Source organism: Agrilus planipennis, unplaced genomic scaffold (assembly GCF_000699045.2).
Source record: "Agrilus planipennis isolate EAB-ADULT unplaced genomic scaffold, Apla_2.0 scaffold4, whole genome shotgun sequence".
Classification (NCBI taxonomy): domain Eukaryota; kingdom Metazoa; phylum Arthropoda; class Insecta; order Coleoptera; family Buprestidae; genus Agrilus; species Agrilus planipennis.
Genome location: NW_020442463.1, coordinates 2886022 through 2910613, shown reverse-complemented (window position 1 = coordinate 2910613; position 24592 = coordinate 2886022). Strand labels below are relative to the sequence as shown.

Below are 24592 nucleotides of genomic sequence, written 5' to 3'. Positions count from 1 at the left end.
TTAAAACTAGCTTTTCCCCGCGGCTTCGCTCGCAGAAATTAATATTGTTTCTCCATAAAACCTTTTAACTCCCAATTCACCCTTACAACGTTTTAATTTTATGTAATGTCGGCATCTTAGATTTCAAATGCAAACGTAGCAACATTTCATCTTTAAGGATTGATTTTTAAAATTGCCAAAACACGTTTTTGCTTAATTTCAACAATGAGCAACCTTCGAGTAAACCTGAGTACAAATAAAATATACCCCATTGAAACGTTGCAACCTCTTTTCATTTAATTAATACTATCAAACAGCATATATACCAAGTTTCAAGTAAATTCAACCACAAATAAAGTATGTCCCAAACAATTGCAACACCTTTTTACCCCCCCCCCCTGGAAGGTTGAATTTTTCAAAATATCCAGATAGGTCTTTCAGAAATTAAAAAATTGGTCTGAGCACACTTTGATCGGTGCTAATACGACTAACTTCCCATTAGATAATACAGTTATTGTAAAGTACATTCGTTTCTAAAGTTTGAAAAAAACGCGGCACAATAATAAATATAATATGTTATTATAATATGTTATTCCCTGTCTTGAATAATGATATTTCGTTATTATTGATTCCGTAACTTCATTGTTGTGATTAGATTAGAACGTATTTTAATTAAATTGTTTGTAATTAATTCGTTTTTTTTTTTATAAAAAAAAAACGGCTTGACCGATTTCGTTCAAATTTCTTTCAGATCTTCATTATGATAATATCTTTCGAAAAAATTTTGGTTGAGGGCGATATCTCAATCCGTTCTTGAGATATCGAAAACGAAAAAAATGCTGACATACGAACGTACGTACGTACGTACGTACGTACGTACATACACACATCATCAAAAAAATTGGCTAGCATGCTACTAATATGTTAAAACGTGGAAATATAATGAAAATTCCGATTTCACTTTTCGACCCAATTACAATAACTTCCTAATGGGAAGTTAATAAGATACCATTAAGACCAAGTTTCAAGTAAATCTGACCAAAAATAATATATGTTCTATTCAAACATTGCAACTCCTTTTCACCACTCATCCCCCCCCAACAGAGATTAGAAATTTTTTAACCAGATAGCATTAAAGCCAAGTTTCAGGTAAATTTGACTATAAGTAAAACACCATACTTAACCATAGACAACATTACGTTTAGCTATCAATTGCGTTTTGTCATTCCATGTCAGTTGCGTTTTCTTATACCGCTTTTTTCTTTTCCACGGGAACGGGATAAAAAGTATCCTATGTCCGTCTCCCGGTTGTAAGCTATCTCCCCACCAATTTTCAGCCAAATCGGTTCAGCCGTTCTTGAGTTATAAATTGTGTAACCAAAACGACTTTCTTGTATATATATAGATTATTTAAGTTACAAAAGCATCGAAATTCACCGAAAATTACAAATTTCAGTAAATACCTATAATTACACAAAAGTGTACAATTTACATACATAATAATGTGTTTCCATCGATGCATATGTGGGAGATATGTATTTAAACAATAGTTTCGTTTTTGAATTAATGTATTAAAAAGCTTAATATTAAGATTATGTTATTTTAATGGAAAAATATTACAACAATAAATAATTAACTGCCTACGAGTAGTTTACAATTAAAAGTAATTCTACATACTCTTAATGCATGAATTGTAATTACTAATAATTTACTCGTTCTTTTTAACACAATTATTTTCGTGGACGTTCCCATTCTTTTGACAATTTTTACTGGAATTGCAGGTGACGAATATGTTTGAAAACTCTGGGCATTCTTTTGCAAAAGAAACGAAATTATCTAAAACACAGAAACGAGCTATGATACTGCTACTAATTACATTTAAACATTTTTATTAACCTACCAAAAGTTATGTAGATGGCATTGTCTGGAACTATTTGTTTAAATATAAATTCCGATTGTTCTGAAGTCACTGCTAAAGTATGATTAAGAATAGTCACAAATTCGTGAAGAGAAATTTTACCTACTCCACTAGAATCATAAATCTGAAAACAAATGGTTAAATAAATCATTTTTGCATTTACAATAATAGATTTACCTTAAATCCTAACTGGATTATTTCTAATAAGCTCCTTTCTTTTGACGTCACAACCGTTCCTAGTAAATATTCCCTGAAGTCTATCACACCTGAAGCATTCTACAAAATAATATATTAAATAGTTTTAATGTACTCTTTGGCATATAAAGTTTTTACCTTATCATATAATTTAAATAACTGCATAACTAAGGGATCACTAGGAAAAACATTTAAGTAATTGGAAAATTCGGTAAGTGTCACTCTGCTGCAGTCTTTACAAATTAATTGAGAATTTATTATTTTTTCTTCAATATGAGCATCAATCAGTCTATAAAAAAGACAATCTGATTATATTGGCAAACACATAGAAACATTTCGTGTTACTGTAGTCTTTGTCTAATTTTTCTTATCTCAGCTATCGAGGAAGCACATGGAAGGTTCATCTCTTTGGCACGAGCCATTAAACGACAGTCGTCATATGTATAGTCAACTGTAGGCACACCGAGAGCTCTAAACAGTAAATAAAAAAAATATCTGTAAGTTCATACAAAGCAAATTTAAATTTACAATAGTGCATATTTTGGAGGCATTAGGGAGGGAATATAAAGATAGGAGACGAAACATTAGAAGAAGTGGCTGATTTTAGGTATCTAAGAAGTCAGATAAGTCAGAACGGAAGGAGTAGTAGGAATAAAAAGCAGAGGATAGCGCAGGGTCGAGTAGCCTTCAATTAAAAGAAATCACTTCTATGCTCGCGAACGGTTAATTTAGAAATTCAAAAAAGGTTGTGAAAGGTGTATGTTTGGAACACGGTGCTATACGGGTGCGAAACATGGACAGTGGGCGGCCGGAAAAGAAAAGGTTAGAAGCGTTCGAAATGTGGTGTTACAGACGAATGATGAGGATACCGTGGATAGAGGTTAGAAATGAAGAGATATTAGATAGAGTAGGACACCTTCTCAGGCACGAAGGTCTAGTCAGAGACATATCAGAGGCAGAAACGGGAGTTAGGAGGGGTAGAGGTAGACGTAGATTAGATTACTGTTCGCAAATAATTAAGGATATGGGTTGTTCTAGTTTTAGGGAAATGCGAAGATTACTTCAGGATAGGAAAAAGTAGAGGTACGTATCCAAGCAGTCTTAGGACTGTCGACCTTATGATGATGATGAGGAAGGGGGGGGGGGTTAAAATAGAAATTACCCATTATCAATTTTGAAATATTCATATTGCCTATAGCCAATTTAATAAATCAATTACAGTTACATCGCGATAATGTGAATCACGCATAGCAGAAACTCTGGATGTGACTTGCATATTAATTATGCTAGACATCCCTTAACCGTGAAGAAACTAATCTTTCAATTATGGAAACAAATGTCCATTAATATTAAATATCGATAAATCGCGGCTGCCATTGCGCCACTGCTGTAAAATCCGGATACTTCTACAATCCTATTAGTTAGAAAGATATTGCTTTATTCGGGCATTCTATTTAGTCAATTTTGTCAAAAACTGATATTTCATTTCTGTTTCATTTTGAAAATATTTACAAGATAAACTTTCAACATAATGTTTTAGTGCTAATTCAATTTGATAACGTCGTTTTCAGTCTATAATTATTTTCACTTTATTCAAAGAAAGTACGTTGTAAGTTGTAAAAAGTTGAAGTAAACTGCCAATTTCTATTTTCACATAATTAGGTAATTTAGAATGAGTAGTTATACTCAAAATTCAAAAAGGATTCGATTGATTTTGTTTATTTTTAACTATGACGCGAAATTAAAAAAAGCTTGTAATAATGTTAAAGTGTGTTGTGAACCAAAAGCTTTTATTATCAAAATATTTAAGAAAATATTTTCAAACCTCACTGTTCTACAACAATCCACTACCGAACTACCGAGATACCTACAACGTCTTAAAATATTACGCCCCGATTCCGTGACATCACAACAGCTTCGTCTAGCCAAAAAAAAACTTGGGTGTTTCATTCCCACCAGCCATGAATGCTGGTGGGCGGGCAGTCCCTCCGGACTGCGCCGGAAGGTAGGGCGGAAGGCCCTCTTCAGCCTGCTTTCAGGAATCGTGGGAATGGGTGGGTGGTGGTTCGGGTGAGAAAGATGAGACGGACGAAATGAAGACAGAAGAGAATGAAAGATTATCTGTGAAATATTACTGCCTCAGCATTGGCCTAAGTGATCCAAGGAAACCACAGAAAATTTGGACCAAGGCAGACGGACCCGGAATCGAACCGGCGTCCTCCCGAATGCTAAGCAATGGTCTAGACCTCTAGGCCATGCCGCTCGTCTAGCCAGACACAAGCTGTCATATAGAAAATTTTAAGAGAGTTACAGCTTGCGTAACAATGTTTAAATTCGAATCTAAGCAGGAAAAAATCATACTGTGAACAAAGTGAAAAAATGCACTCTTTAAATTGGTGTACCTAAATGTTCGAACTGCAAAAAACAAAACAATTTTAAACAAAAAATGACGACATCATTTTTTGGATTAATAGCTGAACTAATATCGGAAACAATGGAATTATAATTCTAGCATGTGCTGTTAAATCAGCTGCTGGAAAAATTTCTAGAAGAAAATGATGAAAACACGACGTTTAAAGAGCATGAAGATAATTAATTTATTTTGTGTTCCGATTTGCACTAAACATATATTAAATTTAATGCACGGTTTCTCGGACCTCGTTAGCTTCTGTGACGTCATGCGCTCACGCGCAATATGCTGGTTTAACCGTTATTCTTAGATTAGTTTTTTGGGTTTAAGTTAATTTTTTTGGTTCACTTAGTTGCTGTGTAAACTTACTTTGCCATTACTCTTCGAACATTGTTTGCGTAAAGTTTCGGATCTCGTTTTTCTTCTTCGTTAGGTCTATAAACGGGTAAAAATTCAATTTCACAGTAGCTGTGAACTTGAGTAAGGGTGAGCCATAGAAGTTTTAAACTGAAATAGTAAAAGGTTTTGGTATAAGCACCTATTTTCCGTTAGTAGGTACTAAATCATTACTTACGCACTGGGGCCTTCCCACGTCCAAGTAACAGTATCCAGCTTGTTCGGATAACGAATACACACAGGCTGTACGGGAACGCCAGGATAAAAAGCACCTGGTTTAAATGTTATTAAACAAGACCTATTCGTACATGTTCCTTCAGGAAAAATTAAAATTTGAGGCCAGTCTAAATCTGATTTTGCCCTTTTAATTATTTCTTTTATGGTATTGTGACGGGAATCCGGATCATCTCTCCATACGTATATGGGTTGTGAAAAATTAATTAGTTCTTGAAAAGAAGAACAGTCCTATTATTATATCAACAATTTAAAATCTTTACTCAATAACCGAAGTCACCCACTGGCAGAAATTTATACCCTTAATGCAATGCTATTAAAATTGAAGGGTCCACAATGTTTGATTACGATGATCATCGAAGACAAACTACTGTGCACTATTTCGCGGATGTCATTCGAGTTTGCAGGATAACTTATGCAAAATCAAAAAATAAATAATTTTCGGTAAGTTAGTGTCAGAAATAGTTTGCTTTGCTCATACAGAGGCGCCATTTATGAGTCACTTATAGCAGTTTTGAGACTTTGAAAACGGTCTCTTGCGCACAGGCTCTGTTACTTTGTTTTTTAGCTTTGTACGGATAGCACATACTTCTATAAGTTGTTTGTACCGACTTAATAAAGCTACAACTACATATTAGAGGATTATATAATCACGTGTTATATTATTAGTAGTATAAACATCCTTTCTAATTTCCACATTTTAACACAGTCCTTCAGTTAGCCGCAAATTATCCGTGATGCTCAACATGTTGCTCCATTATTATTATTTTTTGTTGGTAGTCGAACGTCCTGTAACATGTTCTCAAGATAGCAGGGCAATTTTGCAAAAATACTAACCATAAGATTTACATGCAGAAATCAATTGTGGACGAAAAAAAAAAAATGCAAATTATGTATGGAGTGTAATTGTGAAATATAATTAATTATTTATTGAAAGAGACAGGAGACGGAGTAGGGTAGATGACAGAAGTTATAAGTAACAAAAAAAAAACTGTAATGTTTAAGGAAAATAGAAGTTTACTAAAATTTGGAATATAATGCAACTTCTTATAAAGGCTGAAGGGAAATGTAATAAAAGATTTACTACTGCTTCGGAATTCAACAATTTGGGGATAATTAGGCGTAAATTTATTTTGGACAACGATGTTGGTTGCGCTTGCCATCGTAATTTTACGTCAGCAGGACATAGAGGTATTAATAAAACCATTTTAGATTTTGGCAAGTTGTAATTCTTTTGTACTTTAAGTTACGATACTTGTAGTAAAGGTATGGCGATGCTAGGGCTAAGGATGGTCTGTCCATTCAATTCTAACCATCCTTCATTTCTTCGGCGCCTTTGGAGGTCATTCTTTAGTTGAAGGTCACTTTTAAACATTCCCTACAACCCCATAACATCAGCAACAGCGACGTCAACGATGGAAGTTGAAGAATGACCTCCAAAGGTGCCGAAGAACTGAAGGATGGTCAAAACTGGATGGACAGACCATCCTCAGTCCTAGCAGCGCCATGCCTTTACTACTGATACTTCTGTTAGTACTTTGAGAACGTAGTAGCAAGACATTTGATTGCAAAAACAGTAATAATGCGGAAAAATGTTGAGTTTTGCCGATTATTTTTCGGTCAGTTTACGTCAAATTATAATTGAAGATTATTAGCAGCAAGCCGAATTTTTAATATGCTGTTTCTGGCAGCCTAATAGATATACTTCTCAACTGAAGAGGAATATCCATTATCATAATAAAATTTTTGAATGATTAATTTTGATTCCTACTGGTCGGAGGTAAATGGTCTAAAGGCAAGAAATATAGGATTTAAAATTTGTTGTATTTTCGTCACAGGCTTAACTCTCTGTTGTTCGTTTCCATAAAGATAGAGGGCGCCTAGCAACAAAAACATAGTTTTCTGCATTTTGGCCATGAAAAAATTTTAAATGCAAGAGTTTTAAAACCAAAATTTTCATCTTTCGAAAGTATTTGGTAGTGTGATAAAAATGTGCGTACCCCTAGTACTGCCTCTTAATTCTAAGAAGTTACTCGTAAATTCTCGAAAATACTTTCTTAGTGTTAGTTTTGGATTTTACTATTTTATTTATCGAACAAATTTTCTTTAATTTCTTATTAAATTGAACAATCGCCTTCTTTTACCTACTTTTATTTGCATATCAAATTTTCAGTCCCAGTAACTCAGGAACAGTTGGGATAAGTTATTAATAATATAATAGACTGGTTCGAGGTCTACAACTTTCAAATTTAAAGCTTTTGACGAATATATAACGTTATTGTGACAAAATGCAGAAAACCTGACGTTTTATAAATTTTGCTGCTTCTTTTTTAAGAACGAAGTTACTCTAAGTTTTTTGTTCCTGTCCTTTTTTTCCCCAATTGAAATAAAAATCAATTTAAAATCTTTTTAAGATAGAGAACCTTCCATATTAATTATTTTCAATGATTTCTAAACAACCCTTCGTAGACAGTAGTGCGCTCGCCATGTCTACGTTTATTTGGGTAGATAAAATGTGCCCGAAAAGCAGTAGAAAAAATTAACGAAATTTACAGTGTTTTGGGTAAAATTTTCCGCCAGTGGCTGAATTTATCTATTGAGTTCAACATATTTAAACATTAATTTTTCTAGATGCAAAACGACTATTTTGTCAAACGTAGGTACGTATCGAAATCAATAATATTCATGCAAAATACAACGTAAATAAGTGTATATCAAACACAATAAACAAAAACAATAATAAATATTCTACGCTACATTGTTAATTGGAGCACATATATGTTAATAAGATATAAATAATAAATGTAACATTAAAAAAAAAAAAAAAAAACAGATTAAAAATTAAGGTGAACTCGTACTAATCGCGAGTTATTTTTTAGTAATATTGGGACCAAGAAGTACCTACTGAATCAATGTTGAAACATCTTGTTTATTACTGTTTATAAACAAAGTTAACCTAGGTACGTCATCAACTTTTTTTAACTTCTACATGTCTCAAACTGTGGTAAATTTTTTTACTTACAATAATCTTAAAAAGTAATTAAATTTAAAGGTTTCAAAAATAGTCAAAAATAGCTAACTTTTTGTTCTGGAAAAACGATTGTAAATTTTTCGTGCAATTCAATACTGTGTTTAAAAAAGTTAAAATCCGTGTAATTAAAATTAATTGAAAATAAAATAAATAAATAAATTAAACTATAAAACTAAATAAAATAAAACATTTGTTGAACAATAAAATTTCAAAGTCAGCTTTCTTTCACTTAAAAGAAAGCATGAAATAGATTCGACAAGGTGACGTTGTTCAACTGTTTTCAATTATATCGTAACATTCTGCCTACATTATCATTTTGGGTACTTCTTACTAACTATTTCATTGCAAGGAGATAATTAAGAGTCAAAGGTCTGTAGGACAAACACACGAATATTGCACCATGACAAACTATGAAAACGCTCTCTTTCTAACTTTCATACATATTAAAAAATTAATTTCGAACAATGGGACTGAACGAGTGAATAACGAGTGCAGTAACACAACCTAAAATGACGATTCTATCAAAGCAAACTTGATTAAATGTAATTAATAAATAATTGAGACTACCTAACGGTAGTGTTTTTACTTCCATTGTTCTTAAACTATTAAAATGACATTATTCAAGAAATGCAGTTTTATAGGTTAAAAGATTTTATAAAAATGAGCCGGTCGCGCTGGCAACGAATCTAATGGCAGCGCACACAGAGGGGCTATGTAATAACAAGAATTTCATTTGATTAAATTACATAAAATATAATTAGAGAATCAGGGTCATTTGGAAGACAAGTCTCCGAAAGTACATTTTTGATGTAATATACATATTTGGTCCAAAATCACGTATAACCTTAAAAATCGATAAAAAACTGAAAAATTAATAAATTTCAATTTTTTTTATTATTTAATAAAACTCAGGTCACCGATGTACTAGGTTAAGTGAGCATTCTACCACTATGCTAGCACCACCTCTTGCACGACATTCGTACACTAAAAAGATATTTTTGCAAAATTCCGCTAGGTGCGCTACCGTTAGAATCGTTGGTGTTGCGACCACCTCGTTTATAAAAGACACGACAATGAAATCTCAATCGCCGTAATCGATCGTTTTTAAATATGTTTCCCCGCTAAAAAGGAAATAACATTTTTTTAAATGCAAAATTAAAACATACTTCCTATGTAAGAGTCATTTCCACTTTCCCTACGAACAATGCACGTAGGTAGCCCGGTTATGTACACAATTCCTCCATCTATGAAGGTAGAATGAGGGGCGCAAACTAGAACGGGGGCTTCGCTTCGGCTGGCCTGCTTTCCCTTAATAATAATCTCCATACCGGCAGCAGCGTACACAAATCTGCCTAGTGTACATAACAGCAACCGTATCGTCCTAATATTGAACACAGGGCTACGTTATAATCTTTTTTTTAATGTATATACTAGCATTCTTCCGTAATTTTAGGTAGCGTAAAATAACCCAAAGCCAAGTAAAATTAGAGTTAGTTCGAGAAATATAAAGAACTTTATTTTTTTAGAAGCCATTTTTTTTTTGCTAAACACTGTAGATTCGATTTCGTAACAAAAAGTAATTACGTCTAAACCCATTGTATTAGAAGCCTTTTGTTTTTAAATTAACTGAAAGAAACCGTAGAAAAAAGATAATAGCTGTCATATATAAATTCTATTGTACAAATTAGTTTTGGATTTAACGATTTTAAAATATACTGCTGTTATCTGCCAAATATTACACGTTAAATTGAAACAAAAAAAAATACATAATTAAAACAATATAGGTCTTAATAAAGGCAAAAAGCTCCATTAACGAAATACAAACTTAGTAAAAACACAACAAGCAATATATACATACATGCGCGTATTAAGTTATTTTCTAATTTTAAAAACATGTAGGGTCCCCAACAATATTTGTTAGTACGTACATACTTGGAAGAATGAGGTATTTTAATAGTTTAATTTCTCAATCTTTGGGTCGCGCTAAATTGTTAATTGGTCGCAAAATAAATGGTAAGAAATCGTTATAAAAAATAAAAGAGTTCCTGGAAAACACCAAATGGTTTAAATTTTACATGAAAAACGATATAAAGTGCTTGTAATTGTCTATTATTTTTTAATGGAACCAATTTTAATCAAAAAAGCACAAAACATTACAGTTAACGTGTTCTTTTTTGTAATAACTAATACCAGTAATAAATTGTAACAAATTTTATTAAAGACAAAGTGCATCCAGGAACTTACTTAGCGGTGAGTAGAATGTCACCTCTAATTTTTTATTCATTTTTGATTGAAAATATAAAATAAATTAAATTATAACAATTACTTTCAGAAAACTGCAGAGGTGTAGATTTACCAATTTAAAAGTGGTTGGGGGTAAATAGTTGGTCTACTTTTGTTAAAGGCAGGCCAATATAATTGGCGTTTATATTTTATAAATTATATTTTTTAATAAATCTGAATTTCACTCATATGGGATAGCTGTACGGGTGCAAAACATAGACGGTAGGCGCGGCGGAAAAGAAAAGGTTAGAAGCGTTCGAAATGTGGTGTTACAGGCGAATGATGAGGATACCGTAGATAGAAGAAGTTAGAAATGAAGAGGTATTAGAAAGAGTAGAAGAACGGAGGACTCTACGGAAGTCAATAAGAAATAGGCGAGATAGGTTAGTAGGACACCTTCTCAGGCATGAAGGTCTAGTCAGAGACGTGTATTAGAGGTAGAAACAACAGTTAAGAGGAGTAGAGGTAGCCCTAGATTGGATTACTGTTCAAAAATAGTTAAGGATGTGGGATGTTCTAGTTTTAGGGAAATGCGAATATAAGCTCAGGATAGGAAAGAGTGGAGGTGCATGTCCAACCAGTCTTAGGACTGACGTCCTTATGATAATGATGGTATGGTTGGTGGAGGGAGAACGGTAAATGCTTTACTTGTTCCCCATTGACTAATGCACTTGATCTAAAATACGCAATAGGCTAATGATTTAAAAATAAAGCTGTAACGAAAAACTAAGGATAGAAAAGGCGCCAAAAGCCTGGCTCCGAATGGATGCAAAACACAGTAGAAGCGTTTGAAATGTGGTGTTATAGGAGGATGCTAAAAATACCGTGGATGGAAAAGGTTGGAAATGAGGAAGTATTAAAAGGAGTAGGACATTAGAGGGCATTATGGAAGTCAATAAGAAAAAAGACAAAATTAGACCTAGATTAGAATTGGACTACTGCTCGCAAATAGAGCTGTAAATTGCTCAACTTTTCAAGAAATGCAAATATTAGCTCATGATATGAAGTGGAAGTGCGTGTCAGTTCAACGCACTGTTGGACTACTCTGTGTACCTTAAATAAAATTCTCAATAATTTATTTGTATTTTTTTTATGCAATTACTACAGAATTCGTATCCTAATTGAAAAAAAAAGGTTAAATTAAAAAAAAAACTATTTTTAGGTATTGTCTGAGATGTACTCTAACTCTAACTCTGTTAAAAAATGTTGAATAGCGCACCAAAAAGATTGAGAAATGATATTCTAGATCTAGAGTGTTAAAGCATGAAATTTACATATTACTAAAAGAAATCTAATTCCAGTATTTTTAAAATTTTAATAATCAAATGAGAATAAAGTTACTAACTCGAAATCGTTTGAATAAGTCTCCAGACAACCATTTAATAAATATAAAAATGTACAAAAAAAAAGCCTATTTGTTTTGGATAGTTAAAAGAAATCAACTAGTAGATTAATTAATTTATTAAATATTTTAAATGAAAAAATAAAGTATTCAAAATAATAGAGTTCACTAGCTCAGTCTATACTCCAGGTAGAGAATTAGTATAGTAACTACTCGTATGTGACATTCAATAATATATTGCCAATAAGAGAACAATAAAATCTCGTTTTTTATAAAAATTGAAAAATCCGGAGATAATTTTTTATAAACTGGAGTTCGGAGAAAACATTTTTTTCTGGAGCCTCCGAACTAAAATTGAAGAGTTAAACCCTAAATGAGAATTACGAAAAACGCATGTTAACATTTTATAGTGGATACTTCTCTGAACTGACTAAATTTTATACAAAATGTACATAATTTAATTAAGTCAGTCTACAAAAGTACTATTGACTAAGAAAGGATTAAGTTCTTGATTATTAATTTATCGAAAATAATAAACGCAGATCGTGATTTCGATCTTATTTGATCTCATCAGCACGACATAGGCAGTCTCGATAAATTACTGATAAAACTGAACAATAGGTTTTTATCAATCTGGTTTTTCGTATATATATATATTTGTAAGCTGCATTATGGATTCTGAGCGACTTGGTTCGCTTCCGGATCCGTCTGTCCTAGTCCAAGTTTTTCTGTGATTTAATTAAATCATTTAGGATTAGGCAAACGCTGGGGCCGTGTTATTCTACAAATAATATTTCACTCTCCTCCGTTTTAATTTCCTCCGTCCCATCATTCTCACCCCAACACATTTCTCCCATTCCTCCAAGGAGACTGAAAAGGGTTTTCTGCTCTATCATCCGTCGTAATCCGGAGGGACTACCCACCCATCAGAATTAGTAACTGATGGGAATGAAACAACCAAGTTTTGTTCTTTTTTTTAATAGACAAGTAAATACCATAGTAAGGCCTTCGTATAACGTTTGAAGAACTTCAGTTAACAGCGAATTTCGGTAGATGGCGACATACCTATGTGGCACATCTTTGGTTTGGTCTGTGATGTATGGAGACTGTCTCTGGCGTGCTAATGAGGTCATATAAAATCAATTCACGTCTGCTAGTTTCGATAAATTATTGACCATGAACTTAATCCGTTCTTATTGTTTTGGTTTGCGTACCTTTCACGTGTATAAGCTGCGTCATTGATATGCCTTAATAAGACGTCTGTCTAACAATTCATTCGATGTACTATTTACTGCCGATTAAAATTCTTTTAATAATATGATCAACTCATATCTAAGTTAAGATGCAACTACTTCAATTGTTAAAGAATGGAAGATCCTATTCTTATATACGTGCTTTTATCTATACACCTATAGCATGACATAATACTCACAAACACCCGACTATTTGCAAAACAACTACTATTGAGAAGCATATTTACAAAAAAAAACGTACTCCCAAAAATTGGTATACAACTTGTTTCCCCCTTGGCCACAATAGAAGGAGCGTCCATGTACACCATAACAATGGAGTCCATGAACGAAGAATGAGGTGCTAAAACAACAATGGGCGCTTCCGAAGCCTGGCATCTGTTCCCGCGAACTTTCAAATTAATACCTCCAGCTTTGTACACGCAGTAAATTAAACGACAAGCGAACTTGCGCACTGAACTGCCCAAACCACAAAAAAAATGTTACATTGTTAGTGAACATTGTGTTCAAATTGTTGTCAAAGTGGACGTTACATAGTTTACATACATATTTATTTTTGACATTATCCATATTGTTTAATTTTTTCTTGTTATTTCTTTACATACATTACAATCTATCGCCTGTTTTAAGACTTTTGAAATAATACCAATTTATATACAATACATAAATATATATTTACAAACAATTAAAAAATTTGGGTAAAGATATGGACAGATTTTGTCAAATCTCCTTTTTGAGTTTGTTCTCTTTTCGTAGTCTCCATGCGTAAGCATAAGACTGACTCGTGCCCAACTTCACGTGTATCAAAATCTACCCATTTCTGAACTTGTTGCACAATATACCTACTGTTTTTGAATAAGGAAAACCGCAATCAAATATAACTTTTGATATTAAAAGAAGTATGCAATTCATCAACGATACTAAAAAAATGGGCAATTTTTTACATTAGTTGACATTCGAATTGAGAGATGAAGTTTAGTCAGGTAGGTAGTACTCACCAATTAAAGTAGTATGGTAGTATTTATTAGAATTTTGTTTATTATTTATTTAGAAATTAATGTGACTGATATACAGGCTCTTAAAATTTTGTTTATTGAAGAAAATTCAGGTAGGTACGGCCTAGTTTTGCCTTTCGTCAGCTGTTCCCGCCAAACAATTTTTATCCTAAAAGATATAGTCCCTCGTGGTGGGGTGGGGGGATCGAAAGAGGAGGTCTCTCCCACCACTGTACCATAAAAAGTTCGTGGCAGTCTCAAAGTTAATAAATATGCCAATTTTTATACATTTCTAGGCATGTAAATATTTATATAGTCATTCTTAAACAATATTCAAAGGTAAAACTAATGGGAAAAATACATAAAAATATTATTTAAATATCTTTATCAATAGGGTAGGTTAGGTTAGGTTATCGGGTTTTGTTCAAGTGACCACCCTCTTTCGATCCCCCACCTCCACCCGCTTGAAAATGTTTTTTTTATTGAATTTTATTTGAATTATAGTGTATGAAAATTGTCAAAATAATCAATTTTCAAACCCCATAACTTTTTATGGGGGTGAGACCGCCGCAAATTTTTTATGGGGTTTTACTCAGGTGACCACCCTCTTTCGNATATCTTTATCAATAGGGTAGGTTAGGTTAGGTTAGGTTATCGGGTTTTGTTCAAGTGACCACCCTCTTTCGATCCCCCACCTCCACCCGCTTGAAAATATTTTTTTTAATGAATTTTATTTGAATTATAATGTATGAAAATTGTCAAAATAATCAATTTTCAACCTCCATAACTTCTTATGGGGGTGAGACCGCCGCAATTTTTTTATGGGGTTTTACTCAGGTGACCACCCTCATTCGATCTCCCCCACCCCCACCCCCGAAAGGCCATCATCTAGACCTTTACCCAGCTGACAAAGGGCTGCAGCCAGGACCGTACCAACCGGAATTTCCTCCATTTAAGAAAAGTTTAGGAGCCTGTATCTCAAGCCGCGTTGGTTTCCGCATGGAATTAATACTACCAAACGATTCTACTTGGTATGTACTACTTACCTGACTTAACTTCATGTCTCAACTCGTCTATCAACTATCAAGTAACCGAATTTGAGTTTACTATTTACAATTAACAGTCCCTTTAGATGAACCCAGTGCCAGCTTTAAGTGAAGCAAGGTTCAAGTCTAAAATTTAAAGAGAGCCCCTACACAACATTGTATATTCTCTCGAAGATAGTTTGAAGCAAAAAATTCGTATTTCAATAATTTGTCATCCTTAAAGACGGCACTGTATGTACTTATAACGTTAATCAAACAAAATTCAATATAAGAAATTATATAAATATATACAACCTTCTCCATCCTGTAAGCGGCTTCTCTCTTAAATCCTCCTCCGCTAAACCCCATAATCCGACGCTAGCTAATAACCAGCCAGTTATTAGCAACAAACAAATTATTGTTATTCTAACGGGTAATAGAATTACTGTGAAAAATGCAGTCTGAAAAAATAAATCATAAATTTATTATTTACATTCTGATTAACACATTAATACTTTAATGTATTTTACGTTAATAAATAATCGTTGATTATGCATAAATTATTTATATACGATACAAAAATAAAAAAAATGGAAATTATTTCTTTCTTTTCGACGTTTCAACGATTTTCAACAAAATTTCGATGTTTTAAATATATGTATTTAAATACCAAAACAATAAAAATTAATGCCACAATGGTCATATGATATGGTATATATGGCCACAAAATAAATTCTGAAAATATGATAAAGTGTATAGATAGATAACCCTACCCTCACAATCGATTCGGAAGTTTTTTTAATTAAATTGCACTCTTAGGAATGCGAGTGCAAGAAATAACTGTTGATTTTTTGTAATTAACAAATTATCACACCATAAATGTAAACAGGTAAGCAGGGCTATAATTTTTTTCAAAAATAGGATATAGTTAGGTAGGTAAACTTAATTTGATGACTTAAGATACAATTATATATTTTGCTACTACCACAAAAAGCGGTTAATACGAGGGTGGATTGATAAGTTTCCGGCCTGACCAAGAAAAACAAGGTTTTTAAAAATTTTTTTTTTTTATTTCTCAACATAATCTCCTCCAAGGCTGATACATTTCTCATAGCGGTGTTCCAGTCTATTAATGCCATCTCTATAGACTGATTCGTCAAGCTCCTCAAAATAACCATTTACAGCTTCGATTACTTCTTCATTGTCCGCAAATCTCTTACCGCCAAGCCATTTTTTGAGATTAGGGAACAGAAAATAGTCACTCGGGGCTAGGTCTGGAGAGTAAGGAGGGTGCGGCATCAATTCAAACTTTAGATCGTTGATTTTAGCCGTCGCAACGATTGACGTGTGCGCTGGTGCGTTATCGTGATGAAACAAGATTTTTTTCTTCGCCAGATGAGGTCGTTTAATTTTCACCTCGTGGCTCAAACGTTGCAATAAGTCTGCGTAGTATTGACCAGTGATAGTATTACCCTTTGCAAGGTAATCAATGTATATAATACCTCTTGCATCCCAAAAAACAGTAGCCATAACCTTGTTCGCCGAAAAAATTGTTTTTGCCTTCTTTGGAGTTGGTTCCCCTGGTCCAATCCACTGTTTAGACTGTTCTTTGGTTTCAGGAGTGTAGTGGTGGACCCACGTTTCGTCAACGGTTACGAATCGACGCAAAAATTCGCTTGGATTACGCTTATACAATGACAAATTTGCGGTAGAAATGTTTTTTCGAATCAATTTTTGGTCGACTGTTAGCAAACGCGGCACCCATCTTGCACAGAGCTTTTCCATATGCAAATGTTGGTGCAAAATATGTTGCACACGTTCATATGACATCTTACAGGTCTCAGCTATCTCACGCACTTTCAATCTGCGGTCTCCCAGCACTATTTGATGAATTTTTTCGATCATATCTGGAGTTGTGACCTCAACGGGGCGTCCTGAGCGAGGCCCATCAGAGGTGCTCACACGACCCTTTTTAAACTCGGAAACCCACTGCTTAACGGTTGAATATGACGGGGAGGATGTCCCCAGTGTTGAGTCCATCTCTTTTTTAATTTCCTTCGGCGTTAACCCCTTCAAATAAAAGTATTTGATGACAGCACGATTTTCCTGCTTTTCCATTTTTACGAAAACCACAGAGGCGTCTTGTTCAGCGTGCTGTCAAACCTACACTAGCAAGGAGATCGGGCTGAAACTATAGCTACAAGCTATCCAAGGATGGTACTATAGAATGTCACCTCAAGGTAGGCCTAGTGGCGTCATCTCTTGGTTAGGCCGGAAACTTATCAATCCACCCTCGTAGATCAAAACACATTTTGATTTTTCAAATAATACAGTACCTATATCAATACCTATACATATGTTTTATTGCACAAGAATGCCACTAAACATTTATTATTCAAATCCAACACAATTTCCTTTCTGACCTAAAAAGTTTACTTTCGCATTTTCACACTCGCAAGTAGGTACCTACCTACTTACATATTTATGCACAGAAATTAAAACACTGATGATACTTGTAAATAACAAATATAGAAAGTACCTAGAAATGGCAACTCTTATACACTAAAAAAAAGAAAGTAGAATATACATAGATACCTATTATACATCTTCTACATATAGTTAATAGCCAACGGGACTTGATAATCAAAATGTAGGTAAGTAGCTATTATTTAAAAATCAAACAGAAATTTAATTATCAAAATTATACACAATAGGTAAACAGCATAAATTACTAATAAGTAGAGTAGTAGGTAGGTACATTGCTTCCTTTTGTTTTGGGTAAAAAATAAGATCGTGGGTTAATTAACTGTACTATTTCAAATATTCGCGTTTCGCAAAAAATGATTACAAAAAAAGTACGGAGCATTCCATTGACATAGTCCACTGACCCAGATTTTGAAATAGCAAGTTCATGATCACTCCATTCGCCGACAATATCTTGAATATTTTATAAAATAAATGTTACTGTTATTTTGTTATACTAATAAATCTTTTACTACCACAATTCAAATGCCTATAAGTAGATGCACAAATTCATTTAATAAACGATTAAGTACTTATAGTTTATGTGATACAAAAATATTCATTAATATGAGATATTTATACACATATACAATATAGTACTTGGTTCAAGTTCAAATATGATTAGTAAAGAAGTAAGGATAATTTTAAAAATATCTAGATGCCAAAAACACTGCCCTGGAGTAATCATTGTTGCTTACGTTAGCAGTTATTATAAATTAATTTTTGTTTGTAAATGTGTTTGATCATAAAAAGTTAGGTAGCTTTTTTTTGCTAAATATTTAATTCTAAATTAAAATTTCTACTCGTACATTTTCAAACTTACTTTAAGCTTTTCGTAGGTTGATTCTAATTCTAAATGATGGACGAAGGGGTTGAGAATAACCTCGGGGTTGCTCATTACTGATTTTTCCATTTTAAATCACTCTTAGTAAAAACTTGTTTCTTCTTTGGAAAACATTTTAAATAGTTCATTCACAAAATATTTAAAACATGCTAATAACTTCTCGTGTTCGCATATACTACAAACTGGAAGAGACCAACGAAAATTACGCATAAACTACATTAACGTTTATCGCGCACTTACTGGCTTTTACCGAAACTCCAAAACATACGATTTTGACAAGAGCCTAGCCATCACACCCAGAGGAGTCTCGAATATGACCGAATGCCGAATATTAAAATAGTAAAAAAAAGGGTATTTTCCAGCAATAAGTATAGAAAGGTAAAAAATATAGAACAACCATAAACTGACTTAATTCACCAAATAAAATTTGGCTGTACTGTTTATTTTATTTTTGCCGTTTTATATACTTTTTGAACTTCATTTGACGTTCGGCTGTATTCGTGACTTATCCGGGGGTAACAGCTAGGCCTTGTAAAATTTTGCCGATCAATACAAATAGTGACCCCACCAAATTCATCACATACAAACAGCTAATCGTAAGTATATGTATAAAACACACTCAAACATATAGCCATAGATAATAGATACACAAAGGGTAATAGATGGTCAACTCGAAATGCGCCGATTTGCGCGCCCTCCGGCAGGTTTAGTCACAACTAACTGAAAAAGGCGCGCACTTTAAATGTGCTAGTTACTTATTGTTTTTTGTAATGTGGAAGTTAAGTGAAAAATGGATAAGAAACAATGCAATTTTCCTTTTTTATTAAAGAAAACACAATGTTTCTTTGTAAAAGAGGAAATACATTGTTACTTATCCATTTTTCACCTTAACATAAAAACTTGCGAATTTATAAGTGTAAAAGTAATAATAAGTGAAAGAATAGTAAAAAAAATTTATTGGATGTAACAAATAAACTTGTACAAAATAAATTATTATGTAACTTCAACAGAGNAAACTTGCGAATTTATAAGTGTAAAAGTAATAATAAGTGAAAGAATAGTAAAAAAATTTATTGAATGTAACAAATAAACTTGTACAAAATAAATTATTATGTAACTTCAATAGAGAATCGGCCAAATAGAAAAGGCCACAAAATAGAAGAAACAGTAAAACAGTTTAACTTAATAGTAACATTAAATTTTTAACAACTTTCAGTAGATAAGTAAAACCTTTCAATAATGTACTACATTTTCAACACAATTTTAATTAAAAATTACTAAGATAATTATTAATGAAGGTAAAAAATCGTGAAGTTGTACCAACTTACGTGTTCAGATAGAAATTGATGCAGAACAGTGGATATTGAACATTTCTTAAGTCATTACTCATCATTGAAATAATTTTCCTTATTGAATTTACCATTACACATACAACACATATTGTTATTATTTATTAAAAAAAAGTCATACGTGTATGTTAGAGAAAAACATAATACCAACAAATGTACCATAAGTCTAAACTGCATTTTACACTATTTCGAGAAGGCAATAACAATTTTTTCAATTATCGTTGAACCGTACAATTTATGTACTACTTCTTTTATTCTCATGTAATTAGATGTTAAAACAGTATTCATTTGTTCCTTTCCATAATATTCGTGTATTACGGAAAATATTGAATGCAAGTTTTAGTGGCGTTTTGGTAACTTCCATTTCGTCAACTATTGCGGTGTACATATTTAAAAGAAACTCGTATATCAATAACAATTGATAGATTACAGCATTTACGTAACAAGTATAAGTTCAATTGTACTTTGCAGTATTATAAGACGTTAACAATGCTTAATCAGCCTTCCTTCTGACTTTGCCCATTTTATGTTTATTATGCAAAAAATCTATGAGACTACGAACACATTTTTGTCAGTATCGTCTATCGAGTTGTGCCGATTTGGTTTTATTTTTTTTTAGAAATGACCGTAACATAAGAAACGATAGTGCCCGCCGATTTCCTTTTGCATAACTTCATTTTCTTCATAAACACACTTTTAATGAGATAACAGAATAATAGGTACCTTTACATATGTCATATTATGTGATTTATTTGTTTTCTGGTAATTATCAGGTACCTTTATCTGTTATCGTTTTTAGGTACGTATGCATACATAGCTACATGTGGATGTATATGTGCTACTTTTAAAGAGATACCTAGGTACCTCATCGAAAATTTGAAAGGTGCCAATCACATAAACTTGGCGAATCTTCAGAAAAAACAGATATACATTTCAACGTTGCCGAAGAAGCCTTCATGACTTGTTAAATCCGTGTATCTTTTCATATATTTACACACATGCACTTGTACATTTCACAGTATGTATGTATATATTATATGCATAATATTTTTTTACTGTATTTGCTCCTCACGTAAACAGTATTCACTACTTCCACCCTCCTTTCTTTTTGTAAATGACAATTGACAACACGTTTGTCTACTTTCTTCACATATTCTACTACTATTTATGCATGCACCACTTGTTCATAACATTTCATTTTTTGTACTTCTTTACTTACCTTTTTCAAAAATTGTTTCCTGCTTTCTTCTTATGAATGACAAATGATAACATGCAACTTTATATTTTCATATTTTTCAAATACTCTCATTCATAACTACAGACAATTTCTATTTCTCTCTTTACGCGCTTCGCGGTGGCGGACGCGACATTTGGACGTTTGCACGTGGTATTTCCCGATTTCTCCTCTAATTAAAGGCATTACAAATAATTATTATTATCGTTACCAATTTTAATAAAAAACTTTTTTGAACGTAGACAACCCTAATCACTGCAATGCAAATAAAAATTATGATAATCTTTTTTATGATCGTAATGCTGTTTTTCTTATGCAACCCATTTTACAAAATCTTTAAACGCTGCAAGTATCGCCATCTGCCAGGTTTAGTCACAACTATTTTGACAGGAGAGTTGAAACCGCATGCATATAGCCAGATAGTCAGAATGTGGCGCATCAGTGGCTCCCCACCACATCAACTTCAATTCCTTAACCAAAACCAGCCAAAACATGAATATAGAATTCATTGTGTGAACATGGCATGAACATAACCTAAATGATAAACAAAAACTAAACTGACAAAATATTTAAAAAAAATGCAGCAGAACACAGTATATATTGGCATTACATTTTAACTTTTAGTTTTTTTTTTCACTATATGAGTATTTTACAATGAGCTTGACAGAGAAAAAGTTAGTGACCACTGTTCCTACTAAAGAAGAAATATACGTTCAAGACTGCATCGTTAGTTTTTCCACTTATTTACCTACGTTTGTTGATAACTTGAAAAATATAAAGAATGAAATAGCTCAACCGACACGCAATTTGAATAATTTGTCAGAACAGCTGAGGCATATTAATAAGTAGGAAGATGATACTTTTTGTTTATGTGTAATAGTCATAATGCAGTTTTTTCGAGTAGGTTTTCATCATGTGATGCTGAGGACTTTCAAGAGATGCATAATAAACTAAATTTTAAAGTAGCTACATGTATAGAAGAGGAGTTGTCAATTATATCAAAAATTATGTAGGTATACAACGTGCCTATGTCATTATCATTTTCTTTTTAATGTAACACTTGCCTTGCAATTTCAGAGAAAGATTTCAAAACAATTATAAATATCTGAAGAATAAAATAATGCTTTTGGAAAGTTCCACATTAAAATTAGATTGGAATAGGGATTCAGATTTAATAAATGGAACTGCCACTCAACCCAAATTATCGCTTCTTTTAGAATTGTGTTTACAGTTTTGGACTTCTATTTCTACAACTTATCGTAACGTTATTTCTTTTCATAATCATTTAGATGTAAGAAATGAAGAAACAGTAACTAACTTTTGTAATAGCTTCAAGTTTAAAGTGGACAGCGACGATATAAATTATCTATTGGCTATAACTCAATATCTTAGAAGTTAGAGATTTCTTATGTAATGTCTAGTTTATGTTGAAATGGTTTATTTTAAACATGTTGTTTTATTAAAGTAACATCAAAACGGAATGTGCTGGTTATAAATAAAAGAAAAAACATTGGTCTTGTTGCGTTTCTGTTATTTTTCCAGAAAAATGTAGAAATTCGATACTCAATATGAACTCTAAAATATTATAAGTCAAATAACAACTGATCTCAAACAGTTTCCTTCTTTATGAAGGAAAAAAAAAACATTTTTGGGATTATTCTATAAAATTTTATTATTTTTAATATAAAATAGTATCCTGCGGTAAGAAAAGCTGCCGTCATTTGGAGGTGGGGCTAAAACGTTTCATTTTTGAGAAATCAATCAGTTTTTAAGCTTATTCCGTGAAATGAGAGAATCAGGGAAATCTTTTCCCTAATTATAAAACTATCTTTTTAATACATGTTTAGTAATATAAGGAAAAAGATGTACGTTCAGATGTAAGAGGTCTCCGAAACTACTCATCCAAATTCTTTCATTAAGTATATTTAGAATAGACTTTTAGGCTAAACATAGAATGAATATTATTTTGTTAAAATAAAAACTTTACGTAGACCAATTTTGCATGGTGTCGATGAAAATGTAGTCGAACGATTACATTGCCTTAACTGTAAAATGAGATACCTATATGTATGTATGAAGGCTTTCCATGGAAAATTTGTAGAGCTTAAAAATACCTGTAAAAAAGATCGCGTAGAACTTCGCCTTAGTTCGCGTCCAAATATACCGCAAGTCCTATTTTACTCCTTTGGGAGTGGTATTTTGAAAACTCATTTTATATTGGATGATACTGTTGTATAAAGAACCATTGTGCAAAATTTCAAACTTTCTAACAAAGCGGTTTCGACTGTACATTGATAGATACATCAAATATTGAACTCCCTTTTCACTCCTATAGGGGTTAAAGTTTTCTTTTTCTGTGTTGTATAAGGAATGTCTCTGTCAAGTCTCCAAGCTTAGGAGTTTGAGCTTTGCGTTGATGTATCAGTCAGTCGGTTTATTTTTTTATATTTATAAACTATATAAAATGTTATAAAAGATTAATTCATAAATTAAATACATAACATCAAAATTGTTTTTTTTTCTATTTTTGTACCTTACTCAATCAGATGGAAGCTTTTCCGAATCCTCTCACTCCTTTTCGCCCCCCTCTCGTACCCTTTATTAAAAATTGTTAAACATAAAAGTTATGTATCAAAAAATTGTTGTACCATATCCCTACCGAAAGTACAATTTCAGAGACGAAAGCGCAATATTTTCTTTCGAGAAAAAATCGTATTAACTTACTCCTTATTGAGAATTAATTTTACTACCTTCCGCGTGATTTTCACTCTTCCTTTAGCTCGGGAGTTTGCCATCCTCGCCTTCGACTTGGGTGAGCAATTATTCATTCAGGAAATGCCATTCTTTCTTTCGTTGGTGCCTAATATACTTACTATTAATATTTTTTGGCGTTGCTTAGGATTACTTCCGTTATATGTATTTATAAATAGCACACAGGGCGCCGCAAAAGTACTTTCAATATTTTTAATCAGAGATGTACCTAATTTATTTGAAATACTTTATTTGAAATAATTTAAAGTGCAAATAAAAAATACCTATTTTTATCTTGCATTTAAATTCTTTTTTGAGAAAAGCATTTTGTATTTTATTTAAAATAATTTTCCAAACGTATTTTCTATTTGTAAAATACATTCTTGCTATTAAAAGTTTTGCAAGTATTACCACCAAAATGATGAATGAAAGTTGCTCGCATTGGCCACTGAAGTTATTAGAAGCTTAAAAAGGCGACAAAGAGAAATTTTATGAATGCCTTTCTAATTCTTTAACTGAAGAGAGCCCAAAAAATTCTAAAGTCCTTGGAAAAGGATAATCTAAATTATTGGATAGATATTTTCCGGGTTCAATGTTTTGGCCCTTTATGTGCGCTGAATTACCATATACGAAGACGGTTCAATAGCTTTACCGAAGTGTTTAAATACAAAATGTATTTGTCCTGTGACTTCACGATGACACTCTCTACAATCCAGCCCCTGAACACGCAGATGAAGTGGTGACGCGTCAGTAAGATGAATGGGCGTTCCTGAGAAGTGAACGTACTGTATAAAATCTTTCTGGCTCTTGTCTCTCGGCGGTTGGCGCCGTTC

General features: G+C 32.8%; 1 protein-coding gene across 3 annotated transcripts; it reads right to left on the bottom strand.

The window, feature by feature from the left end:
* Positions 1-1590: 1590 nt before the first annotated feature.
* LOC108745174 (lysophosphatidylcholine acyltransferase) lies at positions 1591-18928 on the bottom strand. 3 transcript variants are annotated; one of them, XM_018481285.2, is made up of 10 exons: positions 18405-18928; positions 15374-15519; positions 9330-9544; positions 5077-5344; positions 4872-5009; positions 2438-2563; positions 2231-2381; positions 2075-2173; positions 1880-2021; positions 1591-1815 (listed from the first exon to the last, which is right to left on the bottom strand). In XM_018481285.2, exons 1-10 carry the CDS (start codon positions 18492-18494, stop codon positions 1688-1690), a joined length of 1503 nt encoding a protein of 500 aa, XP_018336787.1. In that variant the 5' UTR covers positions 18495-18928; the 3' UTR covers positions 1591-1687. The 3 variants fall into 3 exon arrangements, with proteins under 3 accessions (XP_018336787.1, XP_018336785.1, XP_018336788.1); XM_018481283.2 differs by lacking the exon at positions 9330-9544 and adding an exon at positions 13283-13497 and having other exon boundaries at positions 1592-1815; positions 18405-18927; XM_018481286.2 differs by lacking the exons at positions 15374-15519; positions 18405-18928 and adding an exon at positions 13283-14039 and having other exon boundaries at positions 1592-1815.
* Positions 18929-24592: the final 5664 nt, after the last annotated feature.